General features: G+C 39.3%; 1 protein-coding gene across 2 annotated transcripts in view; it reads left to right on the top strand.

Annotated features, from left to right (window-relative positions):
• Window positions 1-565: 565 nt before the first annotated feature.
• The window catches only part of FARSB (phenylalanyl-tRNA synthetase subunit beta), an 82,640-nt gene continuing 64,305 nt past the window's right edge, over window positions 566-18,900 (top strand). Inside the window, exons 1-5 of one of the 2 annotated variants that reach the window (XM_023222202.2) lie at window positions 566-658; window positions 7,875-7,930; window positions 11,122-11,276; window positions 13,198-13,267; window positions 14,154-14,269. In XM_023222202.2, the coding sequence (XP_023077970.1) occupies window positions 601-658; window positions 7,875-7,930; window positions 11,122-11,276; window positions 13,198-13,267; window positions 14,154-14,269 (455 nt within the window). In that variant the 5' untranslated portion in view covers window positions 566-600. The remainder of the gene's footprint in view (window positions 659-7,874; window positions 7,931-11,121; window positions 11,277-13,197; window positions 13,268-14,153; window positions 14,270-18,900) is intronic. The other variant, XM_023222212.2, reaches the window with a different exon arrangement.

Below are 18,900 nucleotides of genomic sequence, written 5' to 3'. Positions count from 1 at the left end.
AGCAAAGAGCACTGAGCAAATAGGCTAAAAAGAGGTCTCTTACAACGACTCCCTTATAGGGCTGCCGTAAAGTTCAAAAGAAGCACAGGTATATCACTTATACGAGTATAGAAGAGATTAAAGAATGAAGTAAAAAACTGAGGTCTGTTAACGGCCCCTCTCCCGCCGCCAGGAGTTGCACACCTTTCTCTGCAGGAAGCCTTGAACCCTCTCCTCTCGCCTTCCCACCACCTCCAAGCAAGATTTCCCACGTGGAGGCCCCGCCCCCGCCCTGACGCGCCCCTCTCTCTCCACTGCCCTTAGCGCGCTGGGAGCATCCGGGACTTTAGGGACAGTACATTACAAGGCCTGACAAATCCTGGCCAGTTCTATCAAATTATATCTCTCTTACAGGTTTTTAAGCTATTAGTCCCATAAAGATACATTTAGTCAGCGAGGTAATGGTAGGATGAGTATTTTTAGGTTAAAATAAGAACTGGAACTGTTGGCAGCAGAATGGCGATATTCAAGACAGCTCGCACAAGAAGAGGCGGGTCCTACGCGCCTCGCTAAGGAAGCCCGGGTCAGCTCGCCGCGCAGGCGCAGTGAGTTCGACTCGCCATGCCGACTGTCAGCGTGAAGCGTGATCTGCTCTTCCAAGCCCTGGGCCGCACCTACAGTGAGTGCCGGCCTTATACATTGGGCCCTACGCCTCTTCTCGGAGGCTGGGCCTCCCTCCAAAAGGGCATTGTGGTGACATTCATGCCTTCCTGAAGGTTTTGGCCCCGGGAGGCCGGGGTTTATACGGGAGGGCCGATGATGGTGGCGGTCCGACTGGGCTGTGGTAGCCTCGGAACCGGCATCGCAGCGGTGCCACTGCTCGTGCCCGGCTTGCCGTGTCATTCATTCAGCGATCTGCCATCGAGTGCCTACAGCGTGCCTGGCACCGACATTCAAGCCAGGGGATAGAACAGGAAGGAAACCCGGGGTTGTATCCCGAGCGTAGCCAGTTCATTGCAATAAGAGCGCTGTGGGAACTCAGTTTATAAGGGGGTAGGAGGAGAGAGTTGTGCAGCGGGATGGAGAAAGGCATTCCATCTGTCTTCGCCTTATTAATGTTTCCTGAGCGCCTGTTAAGTGTCAGGCACTGTTCGAAGAGCTTAGGACTAGGGCTGTGCACATGACACGTCAGGTCCACGTTCTGTCTGATGGAGGCAGACAATTAACCAGCACATTAATAAAATGATTTCGGATAATGTTAAATGCCATCAAGGAAAGAAAAGGTGTTGTGCCAAGAACAACTTTAGATAGGGTGGTAACATTTGATCTGAGACCTGGATGAGGAGTATTCAGTGGGCGTAGACTTCATTCTACATGTCATCTTTTATTCAGTTCTAAAAACACAACCATTGAAAAAAGGAGGGAGATATTAAGTGCAGTTATCAGTTACCTCACAGCCGTAGCAGCCGCCCCACCCTTTTTTTTTTTTTTTTTTTTTTTTTTTTTGTGAGACGGAGTTTCGGTCTGTCGCCCAGGCTGGAGTGCAGTGGCACTATCTCGGCTGACTGCAACCTTCGTCACCCGGTTCAAGCAATTCTCTGCCTCAGCTTCCCGAGTAGCTGGGATTTACAGGCGCCCGCCATCACGCCCGGCTAATTTTTTTTTTTTTTTTGTATTTTTAGAGAGACCGGGTTTCACCATCTTGGCCAGGCTGGTCTTGAACTCCTGACCTCGTGATCCGCCAGCCGCGGCCTCCGCAAATGCTGAGATTACAGGCGTGAGCCACCGCACGCGGCCCCCACCACGTAATTTTTAGCGTGTATAAAGACTGTACCAACCGGTTTGTGAGAGCTGTTTTTTTGTTTTTAGGGCTCAGTGTGATAACAAAGGCCTAACTGGTTTAATGACAGCCACCGCTTCCCAGAATAAGATATTACTGTTACTGTGAAAATAAAACTGGCTTTTAAAAATCTTTCCTAAGTGTGTACTTTTAGATAGTACCTATTCTCAATGTGATATTCTTCATAAGTTCTGCCATAAGTCCCTGAAAGTAAAGGAAATACAAGGATATTGTATTACTCTTACCCTTTGTACTTGTCTCTAATCGCCTAATCGCTTTATTTTATAATGAGCTTATTTATATTTCTTACCTGACCTTCTAAACCATATTCTCACTAATGGGATACGGTACAAGTTGCTAATTCCTGATCCAAAATGCTTGAGACCAGAAGCGTCTTGGATTTTGGATTTGGGGATATTTGCATGTACATAATGAGATATTTTGGGGGTGGGACCCAAATCTAAACATGAAATTGATTTATATTTCATATACACCTTATATGCATAGCCTGAAGTTAATTTTATGGAATACTTTAAATAATTTTTTTTACATGAAACAAGGTTTTGACTGTGCTTTTGACAAGTCACATGGAGTCAGGTGTGGAATTTTCCACTTGTGGCATCCTGTCTGCACTTTAAGGTTTTGGGTTTTGGAGCATGTCAGATTTCAGATTTTTGAATTAGGAATGCTCTATCTGTATACCTGAATTGCATAAGATGGTAGGTGGCAAATACTTGTTCAGAACATCTGTAATCAGTTCCCATCCCAGTCTCCATTTCTAGGGAGGTAAGAAATAATCCAGATTTTTAAAAATGGTGAGATTTATAACCTATTTACTGTCATATAATGTTTCAACAATTCTGTCCCCTTCCCTTTTTTTTTTTTTCATATTGTCAGTGATCAATTAAGATTGATTTTTTTCACAAATATGTGTTTGTTGGGTACTGAATGTTTTAAGGGCCAGGTACATGGCTGATGCTTGTAATCACAGCACTTTGGGAGGACGAGGTGGGCAGATTGCTTGAGCTCGGGAGTTGGAGACCAGACTGGGCAACATGGCAAAACCCTGTCTCTACAAAAAGTAGCTGGGTGTGGTGGTGTATACCTGTAGTCCCAGCTACTCGGGAGGCTGTGGCCGGAGGATCACTTAAACCAAGTAGTGAGCTGTCGTGAGCAGTGATCAAGCCACTGCATTCCAGCCCCGGCCACAAAGTGAGACCTTGTCTCAAAAAAAAAAAAAAAAAAAAAAAATTCAGTCAGAAGGATTGATGTTATTTTTTGAGATGTACTTTCGAGAGGTCAGAAATGATACTCCTCATTAGTTTACCTTTATTGTGTTCTTTCTTGAAACTAGGAAAGCATGTTCAGCAAAGCATGTGGTTTCCAAGTAGTATGGATACATCTTGTTTCTTACCTTTTTTTTTCCCCAGTCTTCCTCTTTTTTTCTTGTTTTCAGATAATGTCTCATTCACACTTTTAAAATCCACATTCTCTCTCTTTAGTCCCTCCAAGTGTTGCTTTCTATTTGAAATTTCATTGTTTCTACCAGTCCCCACCTTCCTTTTTACCTCCTCTTTGCTTAGCAAGGATATTTCTCTTTCAAGCTCTTTGCCATTTTGGTTATTTTGCTCGTCTGACTCCTTTGGAGCAGTTTTGTCTCCTTAGTCTACCTTTTCAACGGACTTTCTGTACAGCTGGTTTCCTCTTGCCACGCCTTTTCTTGTTAACTGATTTATTATCATTGCTCTTCAATTATAGTCCTGTTCTGGCATGGTGTAATAGCTGGCAATAGTGACAGAGCCTTCTGTGTATATCATATACACCCCTAAGGTATGGTTACTTGATGTGTCATTTTCTTAGAGGAAATTACTAATCACTATTTTATTGTTGATTTTTCTTTGTATCGAAACCCATGAAATACAGGGTTTTTTAATGCAGGGTTTTATTATTCCTGAAAGGAATAAAACATATGATAATTAGGATTCAGCATATTTTAATAGTTCTGTACCATTTAGTTATCTATTACTACATACTAAAGCATCTTAAAGCAGCTATCATTTGTTACATAGTTTCTGAGGGTCAGGAATTGGGGACTGGCTTAGCTGGGTGGTTTTTGCTCTGGATCTGTTACCAGATTGCAGTCAAGGTGTTTGCCAAATCCGTAGTCATGTCAAGGCCTAACTGAGTCTGGAGAAACTGCTTTCAGATTCATTCAAGTGGTTGTTGGCAAACCTCAGTTCCTTGCTGACTTTTGGCCAGAGGCTTTAGTTCCTCCCACCTTATCCTCTCCATAGGACTACTTAGAACGTGTTAGCATGTTTGCCCCAGATGGAGAGGTCTGAGAGAGTACTTAAGTAAGAGAGAGTGCTCAGGATAGATGTCTGTTTTCAATAACAGCTCAGAAGTGATATACTAGCCCTTCTCATATTCTTTTGGTCACAGACCAATCCTAGCACAATGTGGAAGGGAACTGTGCAAGGGTGTGAATACTAGGAGGCCGGCATTATTGGAGGCCATCTGGGAGGCTGACTACCACCGTTACCCCTCAAACCTCCACTGATTCAGGTTCCTCCCATACGCAAAATATACTCACCCCCTCCCAAAGCCCTCAGAAGTGCCATCCCATTACAGCAGCAGCTCAGAATCTAGAATCTCATTATCTAAATCAGGACCGGATGTGGATGTGGCGCCTTGGGTGTAGTTCCTTCAGTATAGCTTCTTTAGTACACTCTTGGCCTGAGAGACTCGAGAGACCAGTTATCTGCCCCACGTATACCTAACGCACAGTGGTGGGATGGGCATAGGATAACTCCTGTAGCCCTTCCTCTTCAAAGGGGCAGAAATGGGAGACACAAAGGAGTCATTGGTCCATGGCAATTCTGAAATCAAGTGGCAAATGTTGGATGTTCTTGATTAGGTCTGAAGGCCTGGGATAATTCTCCATGGCTGTCTGCCCTGCCCTCTAGGCTCTTGGTTTCCACCCCTCTGAGTGATCCCTAGAAAGCATGTGCTTCACAGCTGGTTGGTTTTCTCAGTCTACTTACTGCTAATAGAATTTTGAGAGTTCAAAGACTTCATTTTATTCTATTTCTATCCCTTTCAATTCTAGCTGGCAATGCTTCTTGCATATGTATTTCTTCTAAAAACTTTGAGGGTCTTCGGTGCATGTTACTGGCTTCCATTTTATTAGTCAAAAGCCACACCACCTACACATCTCTGAAATATATTGAGTTTCTGCTGATAATAGTGCTCTTAATTAAGCCCTATTGTGTGATTAATTGGATTTATGAGGTACATTCTTTATAATTTTTTATAGCACCCTTTGTTGGAATGATTAGCGCCTTTGATCTTTCTGGGTCTTAAGATTTTACGGTCATACCCTTGATTTTATCTTTGGACCGTATTTTCCTGGCAGTGCCTTGGATTTTGGTCTTTGCTCAATTTTAGCGTTGTTTCACATCTGGAGAAGATGAGAATTTAAAAAATCCCCAGCATCCTGGCTCATTTTTGTTTAACAGCCTTTCTTTTAGCTTATCTCTTTTTTTCACATAAGCACAAGAAAAACCCAGGTGGCACTTTGAACACTGGTTGGAAATCTTCTTAGTTACATCACCCCATTGATTTTTTACAGTCCACATAACTGCAGGGAATGGTGTTGCTAAACCTTCTGCCTCTGCTTAACTAGGATTCCTCTTCTTCCCCTTTCTGATAATATTACCTCACTTTCCTCCATGTCCTCACTTGTATCCTTACCAGAGACTATGAGGCTTCTTTCTTTAGGTTTTCATTTACACTCCTCAAAGCCCACCGCTTGGTTCCAAAGCCATTCCCGTGCTTTTCATTTTTGTTACGGTAGTACCCCATTTCTAGGGACTAAAGTCTGTATTAGTAATCTATTGCTATATAACAAATTAATTCAAAGTATTAGTAGTCTGTTGCTGTGTAGCAAATTACCGCAGTACTTAGGAGTGTAAAACAAGCCTTTATTATTTTACGAAATTTCTGAGAGACAGGAATCAGGGAGTAGCTTAGGTAGGTGGTCTGGCTTTGGGTCTCACCGTGTTGCAATCTAGCTGTCAGCTGGGGTTGCTGTCATTTCAAGGCTTGACTGGGCTGGAGAATCTGTTTCCAAACTCACTCATGTGATTGCTCCAGACCTCAGTTCACACAAAGAGCATGAATACAAGGAGGCTGGGATCATAGAACGGGCTCTCTTGGAGGCTGGGTACCTGTTACTACCTGCCCTAGTTAATGATAGCCCCACCCACTTTTTCCCCCAAACCAGAGATCCAGGAGTCATCCTAGACTCCTTCTACACACTCCCTATTCCTACCTCCCATCATCTGGCCATTGAGCATTTTACATTCCACGTCCTTAATGTTTTTCATATTAATCCCTTCTTCCTCATTCTTGCTGGTGCTGCTTTAAATGAAGCCTTCACTATATCGCATCTGTACTGTTGCAGTAGACTCCCTGCTCCAGTCCATCCTCTTACTCTGCGAGCAGTCTTTAGAATGCAGAGAATCATGTTTTTGCCCAGCTGAAGAATCCCTTCAGTATAATTCTCCATTGCCTGTCTGTAAGAAAGAGGGCAAATCGTTAGTTGACCTCTTTCTCCTTGTTCTATCATATCTTCTCCTGGTATGAACTTTATGTTTCATCCGTTGTTGAACTACTTAAGAGTTTCCATATTTGCCATGCTATTTCACTCCCCATGATCTCTGCCTGATGAACTCATCCTTTCTGTGAAAGTTTAGCTGACCATAAGTGGAACTGATTACTTCTTTTGTGCCAGCCCTGTACCTTGTACTTAATATAGTCATATTTATTTACACATCTGGCTTCTTTACCAGATGAAGAAGTAGTTAAGGCAGGAATTGTGTTTTATTTATCTTTGTAACCCTGGTACCTAGTACAGTGCCTGGTATAAGGTGGGTACTCAGTACATAGATGTTAAATTGAAATTTAGTGTCTGAATCAGGAATCTTAAGACCAGTTTTCACTAGAATGCGCTGCTAATGATGTTTTGTGTTCAATTTTTTGTAATATGAGAACCCTGAAAAGCTAAACAGGAGGATATAATATTAAAATAAGGAAGAGAACTTATTTTATTTATTGCTCATAAACTATTAATTATTGTAGACTCACTATGTCTCAGGGTACTATGCCAGGTCCATTTTATGCATTATCATTTAAATCTTTTCAATAGTACCATGCCATAATGGCTGTGAAATACCATCTTATAGATGACGCAGCTATAATGTTGACACGAGATACCAAGAAAGTTTACATAAGGTGCCAAGCTCTCAGATCTAATAAGTGGGATAGAATTCAAACTGATTGACTTGGCTTCAAAGCCGAAAGTGTCAGGCCGCCTCAGACCAGTTTACATGATAGGACTTATGTGACATTCTGTTGTGTGAGATCTGTGATTTGGAGCCTGCTTTATATCTGATCTCTACTTAACAGGTGTTTTTTTTTTTTTTTTCTATGTATATGCAAACTTCCCAGTGCAGGTAACCTAAACTACAGTTGATATTAGCATAGGTTAATCAAGCCTTTAATAGTTTTTTCTTTTTTTATCTTAAACTTTTTTGGCCCAGCTTTTTTTTTTTTTAATTTTTTGGTACAGAGTTTTGCTCTTGTCGCCCAGGCTGGAGTGCAATGGCATGATCTTGGCTCACTGCAACCTCCGCCTCTCAGGTTCAAGCAATTCTCCTGCTTCAGCCTCCCAAGTAGCTGGGATTACAGGCATGCGCCACCATGCCTGACTAATTTTGTATTTTTAGTAGAGACAGGGTTTCACCATGTTGGCCAGGCTGGTTTCAAACTCCTGACCTCAGGTGATTCACCCACATCGGCCTCCCAAAGTACTGGGATTATAGGCGTGAGCCACCGCACCTGGCCTGTTTGTTTTTAAATGATGAACATGATGCCTGATATTTGGTAGTGTGGTTGGTGTAAAGCAATTAATAATAAGAAAATGCAATTTGTATGTAGTTTTCACTTATGCTGAACGAAGTAAAATTAACCATCTCCTTTTTTATTTTCCTAGCTGACGAAGAATTTGACGAACTATGTTTTGAATTTGGTCTGGAACTTGATGAAATTGTATGTATTGGATATTTGTCTATTTTTCAAAGATTGTGTGCATAAGCTTATTTTTCAGGGGTGTGCTGTATTTCATCTTTGTTACTTATAGTTAGACTAAGATGATAACATTTGTGGGCCGTGATTTCTGTGTTCAGAGGGCTAAGCTCCAGTTCTGTCTGTTGCTTTGACTAAAATCTCAAAAGGGGTTCATGCCTTATTCCATCTACAATCACCGTGTTATCAGACTCATGCTGTGGAAATTGATAGAATGTGTTAGATAACCCCAGTATGAAAGTAAGCTCCCTCCTTTGACAAATTAATCACAGAAAGGGACCAAGAAGCAGTAGAAATGTTGCTTCAACCAGAGTTGCCCTGCCTCCTTCTCTAGTGCCTCCTCCTTCACCTCCTCTGCCCCCAGCGCCTTCCTCTGTGCCTCTTCAGCCAGCACTAATGCATTACTATACACTGAGCTTGTAAAATGAGCTCATAGTTTTTAAGGTCTTGCTTATAAAAATGAGGAAGCATTTTCTTTGACTTTTGATTGTATAATGATTAAAATATTTTTAAAAATTAAGTCTGGGCTATACATTTTAATATTGTTAACAATGATTCTCTATTAAGGACATACTTTAATTTAAAAAGTACTTTTCTGGTAGTTAGTGTTATTTTTTTCCTGAGCTTTCTATCTTCACCTATTCAGTGTTTTTATAACACTACCTTGGGTGTAAAGTTAAAAAATCTTCAGGCTAAAAAATTGTACATTGTCTTATTTTTCCTGCTGCCTTACTAATGTTACAGAAAGATCATCTTTATACTAATCAGTATTTGTATACCTGAGAAATTGGCTGAGATTTCTGTAGTTTATAAGTTACTATTAGTAATTTTACTACACCTTAGAATTAAGTTATGTGATATCTAAGAGTGTTGGACTGGATGTTAGATAATTTGAGTTCTAGTTCTAACATTTACTAGCTGTGTAACTGTGGATAATTACTTTGCCTGTCTGGACCCTACAGTCCAGACGAGTCTCTCTGGGCCTCCTTTTCACTCGTGAAATAAGGGGTTTGGATTATATGATCTTTATGGTTTTCTTTTTTGACTCTGAAATTTATGTAGTTTTTAATTTCTCTAAGATTTTTGTCGGGTAGCACTGACAAATCCAGTCTTTACATATGGTCATTTTATGAGTTGAGATGCTGAAACTGAAAGAAGCTGTAAGCTTCTGTCTCTCTCTTTTTTTTTTTTTTTGCAAAGGAGTTAGATCTTTTTTTACAGCAGTTCCTCCTTATCCACAGTTTTTTGCTTCCACAGTTTTAGTTACCTGCAGCAAACTGTGGTTTGAAAATAGGTGAGTATAGTGCAATAAGAAATTCTGAGACAGAGACTGCATTCACATAACTCTTATTGTAGTATATTATTTTAATTGTTCTATTTTACTATTAGTTGTTAATCTCTTACTGTGCCTAATTTATAAATTAAACTTTCTCATAGGTGTGTATGTATAGGAAGAAACATGGTATATGTAACGTTTAGTCCTCTCCAAGGTTTCAGGCATCCACTGGGGAGCTTGCACCATATCCCCTGTGGATAAGGGGGTGCTGCTGAAAAATGAATGCAGATGCCTTAATTTCTCTGGTTATTGTATTATCTTCTCTGTATAGAGGTCCCTTTTGAGATCTGCCATCTCTTGGGAGGTGACTCAGCTTTCTTCACTATTTAAACAGTAATTTTATTAACCCCTTTGATTGAACGTTGTTTAAACTCGAATTCTTCCTCTCCTCTTTTTGCCTCTTCCACTTCTTTTCTTTTCCCCCTTTTTGCTCCTTCCTCCTCCTCTTCATTCTCTTGGTTTTCATTTTTCGTTTTCCCTAATTTAAAAAATTTTTCTTCTAAGTTTGAGATGCCCAAGGTAGATGTTTTTTGGAGCCCAGCACCACCTTACACAGCCCCAGCATTGCACAGACTCCTGTGCTTCCTTGGGTGGGACTTTGGCACATAATACTCAGTGGCCAGAATTGAATTCCTCTGCATACTCTGCAAATGTGGATATAATTCTTAATTTGGTCAAAAATTTGAACTACTTACATTGTGGCAGTGGGAGGGCATCATGTAAAACAAAAATCATTACATATTTTGATAGAAATCCATCAGTTATTTTAGCAGGTTGTTGGTGGAAATAGTAGGAATTCGGGTTAAGTGGAGCTTCCAAATAATTAAAAGGTAACATTAACAGTTGGAATATAACTTTTAATCATTTCGAGTGAAAATTTCTTAAATCTATTTACAGTTCCCTGCTCTAGTAAACATAAGGAATGGAGTGTAACTTCTCTGCAGTGGTTATGTTTAAGACAGTCTGTTGCTCTGCTGTAGTATGGTGGTTGAAATATTCTAAACTCTTTACCACTGCATTCAGCGTGATTCTAGTGGTGTTTCTTCCATCATCTCCCTCTTGGTTGCCTTAATTCTGCCTCACTATCCCTTTGCTATCCCTAGTTTGCTTCCCATTGCACCTATTATCCCTTTTAATTTTCACCAGTGTCTGATGGTCTCTGAATGTTTTTTGTTTTTACGCTGTCCCTCTCATTGTCATGTGGACTTGGGTGCCCACAGGATTTAAGTTTTAGAGTCATCCTATAAGAAGGTGTGTTTCTTTTATTTAGTGAATCATCTTTCTTTTACCCCTTTGACACTTTTGTTGTTACTTTATGTACTTGGTGATGTTTTCATTTTCTTTAGCTTGAGATGGGAAAACTTTTTCTGTAAAGGGCCAGATAGTAAATATTTTAGGCTTTGTAGGCTCTATAGTCTGTGTTTCAACTCAGCAAACTCAGCTACTGCAGTGTGTAAGTTGCAGTAGGTAATAGGTAAACGAATGGGTCTGTCTGTGTTCCAATAAATCTTTATCAAGTATCAGGTATGATTTGGCCAGCGGGCCATTGCTTGTGGACCTTTGTTTAGATGGATTTGTGCTGTTCTGGGGAGATTGAGGATGCCAGATATCCGAACTCAGTTAAAGTTGAAGTATTTTTCTGTCTGCTATGATGATAACACTTAATATTGTCATGTTGTTTTTGTCATGGATATAAAAATCCCGTGTTGTTGTAGAAAATATGTATAATGTAGTTACTGCCTTATAGGGCTGACAACTTTTACTTTTTAAAGAGAATTTAAATTATTTAATGTTATCATTACTTTTTGGCTTGTTTTAGACATCTGAGAAGGAAATAATCAGTAAAGAACAAGGTACTGTAAAGGCAGCAGGAGCCTCCGATGTTGTTCTTTACAAAATTGACGTCCCTGCCAATAGATATGATCTCCTGTGTCTGGAAGGATTGGTTCGAGGACTTCAGGTCTTCAAAGAAAGGTAAGGAAATATGTTCCTTAAAGACTTTGCTAAGTTGGATTTTCTTTCTTTCCTTGTCATTATCAGCAGCCGTGTTTAAATTTCTAGGAAAAAGCTTGTACAGGCACACAGCTTTAACTCTCAGCAGAGGGTTGATTTGAGGATTAGATTCATGTAGATTGTAGCCATTTGAAAATTTCCATGAAAATTTGAGTCATAGCCATTCGTTTTTGGGAGCATATTTTAAAACTGGTGGTTAATGCTTTTATGGCATCTTAAAAAATTCTTTAGCAGGTGTGTGTGATTTCCCTCCATCATCTAATTGGAATGAGTAGTTTGCTAGATGTGTTAAAGGTTGAGAGGAAATGGAGAGCTGGCAATACCCTTACATTGTGAGTTCTAAGGAACCTCAGGAGTGAAGCCTCCTAACTGGAAAACCAAAGACCTTATGACGGCTCCGTGATCTTGAGCAAGTTAGTTGGCTGCTCTAGTTTCAATTTCCTAATCTATACTGAAGAAGATTTATAAGGCCCCTTCCAACTTTTGATTTAATAAAGATAGAGGGGCTGGACATAGTGGCTCGTGCCCGTAATCCCAGCACTTCAGGAGGCCGAGGCTGGTGGATCACTCGAGGTCAGGAGTTCAAGACCAGCCTGGCCAACATGGTGAAACCCTATCTCTACTAAAAATACAAAAATTAGCTGGGTATAGTGGTGTGCACCTGTAATCCCAGATACTCAGGAGGCTGAGGCACGAGAATTGCTTGAACCCAGGAGGTGGAGGTTGCAGTGAGTCAAGATTTGCGCCACTGCACTCCAGCTTGGGCAGCAGAGGGAGACTCCATTTCAAAAAAAAAAAAAGATAGAGGGTAATGAATATATAAAGTGAAAAAAATAACAGCTATTAAAAATTAATTGTTTTTTATTACTTCTACGTTATCTGGTCATCTGCGAAAGAATAAGAGTTCTAACTGATGGGCTAGATTCTGAAATTGTGAGGATTTAGGCGAGTGATGGGTATTGGTGAAATGATGATAATTAGGCATTAGGTTAAGGATGTTTAAAATTTTGGAGTTGACCCGGTTGGTTTCCTGCAGGACGATCAGATGCTTTTATTTTAGGATCAAGGATAACTCCTGAGAGTTCATTTCCCAACCCTACCCAATGAGAATCTGTATTTTTACCAGTCACCTTGTGATTTTTATGATCAGACAGAATTAGGAAAGCAGCTTAAAATGTTTTCTACTTAAAGTGAGTCCATGGACAAGTAGCATTTGAATCACCTGAGAACTTACTAGAAATTCAGTCTTAGTTGCCACCCAACACCTATTAATCAGAATCTGTGGTTTATCAAACTTCCCAGTTAATTGTAAGCACATTGAAATTTGAGAAGCACTGCCTTAAAACAGTACTTCCCAACTTCTCCCTATGATAAGAGTTCCCTAGCGATGCCTTCAAATTGCACCATTTACCAAATCTTTGTCTTGACTTATTTTATCATCTGGTAATAGTAGGTCCAGATGGAACCAGGGAATCTGTATTTTCCATAAGCTCTGTTTTTTCCTGGAAGCTCAGAATCTCATGGTTAGAATAACTATCATAGCTTAAAGGTTATCTAATCCAGTCCCTCAGCTGATGTTGAAATGCTCCTTAAACAATTGCTTAGTTAACGGTTTGTAGCTTCTGCTGGGATGCTAGCAATAGGAAATACATTACTATAAAGCATCTTATGTCATTTTTGGACAACTTTAAATGTTAAAAAGTTTGTTAGTTTTTATTTTTATTTTTTTTTTATTTTTAGTGTTCAGCCAAAATTTGACTTGCTGTAACTCAACCCATTGCCCTAATTCATTTTGTATACTTCCCATATACAGCATAGAATGTAATTATTTTATGTAATGTCTTGATTAATTATGAGTAAGTTCATTTAAATATTATTTTAGGATAAAGGCTCCAGTGTATAAACGGGTAATGCCTGATGGAAAAATCCAGAAATTGATTATCACAGAAGAGGTAATAAGGATAAATTCTTACTTTTCCTTAAAATATTTTCTTTTGTATATGTCTGTATAAGGTGGGGAGGAAAAAGAAACAAGACTTACTCTTTTTTGAGACAGGGTCTGGCTCCATTGCCCAGGCGGGAGTGCAGTGGTGCAGTCTTGGCTCACTGTAACCTCTGCTTCCCAGGCTCAAGTGATCCTCCCATCTCAGCCTCCTGAGTAGTTGGGAGTCTAGGCACACGCCACCACACCCGGCTAATTTTTTGTATTTTTTAGAAACGGGGTTTCACCATGTTGCCCAGTCTGGTCTCAAATTCCTGAGCTCAAAGGATCCTTCCTCTGCAGCCCCCTAAAGTGCTGGGATTACAGGTGTAAGCCTCTGTGCCTGGCCCAAAGCTTACCCTTCTAAAAAATGATTTTCTTTGATCATTTGCTAAAATGAGTATATACTTAGCCACTAGCTCTTAAACATTTTTTTTTAACCTGGGAATGCAAAAGAACAAAGCCTGTGCTTTCCATAAATAGTTTTGGATATTAATATCCAATGCATGTTTCAAGCACATTTGCAACATAATTGTTTAAATTGTGGAACGTTAATGAAATTTTAAAAGATTTTAAACTTTTCAGAGGGGTTGTTTTGGTAAAAATATGAATTATGAGCAAACTTTTTCTCAATTATTTAATACATTTTCAGAAATCTTACTGAAATAAAAATTCTGTGAAGGTAGTGACTTTGTCTCTAGTTTACCACTTTATTACTTGTTGACTGAATAAATTAATACATACTTGTTTGAATGAAAATGTATGCCAGTGGCAAGAGTGCAGCTGCCTTCCTATTACAAGATATTACAAAGAAAAACCTTACTGTTTGCTATCTCTAATGATATTATGAATTTCAGACAGCTAAGATACGTCCTTTTGCGGTAGCAGCAGTTCTCCGTAATATAAAGTTTACTAAAGATCGATATGATAGCTTCATTGAACTTCAGGAAAAATTACATCAGAATATTTGCAGGTTTGTGGTTGCATTTTCTTTCTTCCTTGTCTTCCCCTTTCCCTCTGCCTCCCTATCTCCTTTCCATCCTGATCCCTCACCCTCTTCTCTCTTGCCACTTCTGCCCTCTTTCTATTTCTCCTTCCTTTCTTCCTCTGCAGATTTTTTACAAAGCATTTCTAAATTAATAGTATGTGACAGATTATGAGGATTTAACTTGGCTTTACCAGATACCTGTTACTGCTTGTAAATGGCATATGCATGAAGAAACAGGAGGTATATTTTGAATATTATATAGAGAAGAATTATCTAGTCCTAGAGACTTCCTTGCTTTTTGTTGTTGTTTTGGTTCAGATCAGCAGTGGATTATACTACTAAGTATAAACCATGATAATGAAGTACGATATATCATTTTTAAAATGGAAATAAAATTTTGGCTTATTCTCACTGTTTGAGTGAGAATAATTATAAATTGACAGAACTTGAGTTTAAGTGACTAAATTTTACTTATTCCATCTTTACATTACTATGCATAATTTCCTGCACAGCTCCCTTTAGGGCAATGATCTTCAAACCTATATAATTTCTGAACTCCTAAAGGTCAGTGAAGGTAACAGTGGTAATCCTTGGACTCATTTAAGTATTTTAGAATCCTAATGGAAGCTGTATACTTACTAATGATGACAAACCTCAGACTTCAGCTAACATATTAAGCTTATTTGTGTTGGTTCTGAAATAGATCAACATAAGTTACTGCATGTTGATACAAAGGTATGATTAATAGTTATATGTCTCAAAAATAGAAAAAGAATTTTTACTTTTTTATTTTTTTTGTGTGAGATCTGCTGCAGTTATTTGCTAGTAATTGTAGTTTAGTAAACTGTAGAGCCTAGGAGGGGTCTATGTGTATGGGAATGGGCTAGGGACGGGATAGAGGGAGAACCATAGACATTTTCTGCTATTGTGGAAAACATCTTTGTGTATGTGGTGGAAGCAACATTTTTTTTTCAGATTCCAAATAACGTTTATTCCCAGTCCTTTTATATAGAAGAGTTTATATGTCAGCTTGCTAATATGTCATTATTAAGCAAAACGATAACAATTTAAATATAATTTCAAAATTAAGAACAAAATACAAGATTTCTGACAAGTAGAGGTATAACTTAAGTGGTTGAGCTAGATTATCTGCTCTGGCTCTATTATCTTATTTATTTTAAGAAGCTGTTTTAATCTAAACAGACATTTTTAAAATTTAACTTTAAGCTCTGTTTTATTTGGTATTTCTGGAAATCATGAGCTTTTTCTAAGAGGAAGAATTGAACACATCCTAATACTTTGGTGTGCCAGAGTTCTTTTCTGTCAGTAAATCCTAATTAACCTCTTTAATGAGCTTTGGAAGTTTATGTATTTCAAGGAATATATCGATATTGTCTAAGTTATTAAATTTATTGACAGAGTTGTTCATAATGTTTCCTTATTATCCTTTTAATATCTGTGGTATCTGTAGTGATGTCACCTCTTATTTCTCTGTCTTCTCTCTTGTTTTTTGCTTTGATCAGTGTGGCTAGAGGTTTATCAGTTTTATTGACCTTTTTCTTTGTTTGTTTGTTTGTTTTGAGACAGAGTTTTGCTCTGTTGTCCAGGCTGGAGTCCAGTGGCATGATCATCTCATTGTAACCTCAAAACTCCTGTGCTGAAGTGATCCTCCTGCCTCAGCCTCCTAAGTAGCTGGAACCACAAGCAGGAGCCACCACACCTGGCTAATTTTTAAATTTTTTGTAGAGATGGGGGTCTTGCTTTGTTGTCCAGGCTGGCCTTATAGACTTTAAGTGGTCCTCCTGTCTCAGCCTCCCAAAGTGCTGGGGTTACAGGAATGAACCACTCGTTTTATTGATCTTTCAAAGAATGAACTTTTGGTTTCATTGATTCTTTTCTTGTTTTTTCCTCTATTTTTATTGATTAAGCTTCTTTCTTAGGCTAATTAGTCCCTACTGCTGAGGCAAGACCCTTTTGCCTACTGTATCCATTGCTACATGAGCAGTGAAGTTTTAGTCTGTGTGAACATGGAGCACTGCTTCCTCTAATTCCCTTGAATAATTCTTTCCTGGCCTTGGGTAGTTTTCTCAGCTGCATGTTCTGATCAATACTGAGCTCACCAGTACTCGAGTGGGACCCTCTGCATATCTTCAGAGTACTCTCTGTGTGTAGCTCTCTGCTTTTCTCCGGGACTCTGCCCACCTTGGCCTCCCCAAACTCTCAGCTATGTCTCTTGCTCTCAGGGAGTCTCCTGGGCTCCACTGGGCCCTCTTTCCTGCCCTATAGTCAGGGTTTATCTCACTTGTTTCCTGTGTCTCAGGGATTGCAGCCCTTCATTGCCTGCTGTTAGGTGCCATAAAAACTATTGCTCCGTACATTTTGCTCTTCGGTTGTTTCAGGCAAGAGTAAATCTAGTATGTTACTCTGTCTTGGCTTGAAAGTACCTAGTGAGACTTTTACTTCAGTTATTTTACTTTTCATCTCTGTAATCCATTGTCTTAAAAAAAAATAGTTCCTTCTTTTCTGCAGATATTTCCTCATCTATTATGTATATGTTCTTCCATAATTCTTGAACATTTTTCAGTAGCGGCTTTAAAATCTGTGTGGCAGTATCAGAATCTGGGGCATCTTAGTGTTGGTTTCTATAGACTGGTTTTGTCTGGAGTAAGAGTCATGTGTTCCATATTTCTTATGTCCATTGCCTTTTGATGCATATAGAATATCATATTAGGGAAGAGTCTTGACTTTGCTGTGTTTCTCTGAAGAGTGGTTTTTGTTCTTTCAGGCAAAGAGTTGAATACTTAGCTAGATTCAGACTCGGCAGTGGTTCAGTTTTCTGCTCAGTTCCTTCAGCTTTCAGTTGCTGCTCTTTTATAGCAGGACTTTGAAATTTTTACCATTATGTTAGATAAAATCTTGATTTCTGAATATTTTTGGTTTTTTCATATCTTACTATATTTGGAGTGTTAATCTTTTTCCTGTACATATGTTGTAAACCTTTTTTGTGTTTTTTGACTTTTGGTTTCTTTTGGACATGTAAGGTTTTTAATTTGGGTATAGTTATCAGTCTTTCTATATGACTTTTAGATTTTATGACCTACTTAAGAAGCAGTGTCCTACTCTACAGTTTTAAGCATATTCTTCTATATTTTCTTATCTTTTTTTGTTTTGTTTTTGAGACAGGGTCTCACCCTGTTGCCCAGGCTGGACTTCAGTGGTGCAATCACAGCTCACTATAGCCTTGACCTCCCTGGCTCAAGTGATTCTCCTACCTCAGCCTCCCAAGTGGCTGAGACCACAAGTGTGTGGCACCATAGCCAGCTAATTTTTATATTTTCTGTGGAGTTGGGGTCTCACCATGTTGCCCAGGCTGGTCTTGAACTCTTGGGCTCCAGCAGTCTTCCTGCCCTGGCCTCCTAAAGTGTTGAGATTTCAGGCATGAGCCACCTCACCTGGCCTCTATATTTCCTTGGAATAATTTTTATGGTGTCTTTTTTATGTGTGCCTGTATGTTTGTCTTTTGCTTTTCAAAATGCTTAGGTCTTTGCTTCATCTGGAATTATGTTTTTTTTGTTGCTGATTTGAAGTTGAAATTTTGGTGATGTTTTGAGGTGCTGTTTTAGGATTAAGGGACCAATATTAACATCTAAGAAAACAGACTTTCTTACCTGTGCATTTGTCAATTATTAATCTACCTACATTTATTGAACCATGTGTATTTTATCCTATGATAGTTCTGGGTTTATTATCTTCTGTAAGCATATGAGTAATTGAGTAAAGTAACACTCCCTTATTGCCTATTAACATTTCTTTTCAACCCTGTTTATTAAAGTTCTAGTTCACCAGTCCTGTAGTCCTGGAAGTTGACCAAAATTTAATATTAAGCATTTTAAACTAATTTTAGTGCACATGCATTTTAAACTAAAGTATGTTAAGAACACAAATTTTGACCAAGTTCCTCTTTTCAAATTGACTGTTAGAAAGCCAAACTTGTGACCTTTCCTGGTAAGACTTAGGCCTTTAGATTCTAATTCAGAATTAACATTTCCTGCCTCGGTTTTACATCCCTACTTCTATTTCTTTCTCTCCTATTTTGTAGCTTGCTATAATTTCCTAAAGTTACCTTAAATCCTTTGTGGATAAACTGTAGAACAAGTGAAATGAATACCTTTTGAACTTTCCTTATACATTAAAGTAAACTTGAACTGTAATTCAGAGTTCTTAAAATTAAATTTTTTCCACAACTAAAGTAATGCAGCTATGTGATAAAATGTAGGAAAACATAGAAAAGCCAAAAACCCCACAATTTGGTAGTTCATTCTAATTTATTAAAACATGTTTACGGCCGGGTGTGGTGGCTCAAGCCTGTAATCCCAGCACTTTGGGAGGCCAAGACGGGCGGATCACGAGGTCAGGAGATCGAGACCATCCTGGCTAACGCGGTGAAACCCCGTCTCTACTAAAAAAAATACAAAAAAGCTAGCTGGGTGAGGTGGCGGGCGCCTGTAGTCCCAGCTACTCGGGAGGCTGAGGCAGGAGAATGGCGTAAACCCGGGAGGCGGAGCTTGTAGTGAGCTGAGATCCGGCCACTGCACTCCAGCCTGGGCGACAGAGCG

This window comes from Piliocolobus tephrosceles, chromosome 11, assembly GCF_002776525.5.
Source record: "Piliocolobus tephrosceles isolate RC106 chromosome 11, ASM277652v3, whole genome shotgun sequence".
Lineage (NCBI taxonomy): Eukaryota > Metazoa > Chordata > Mammalia > Primates > Cercopithecidae > Piliocolobus > Piliocolobus tephrosceles.
This window is presented reverse-complemented; position numbering and strand designations above follow the sequence as displayed.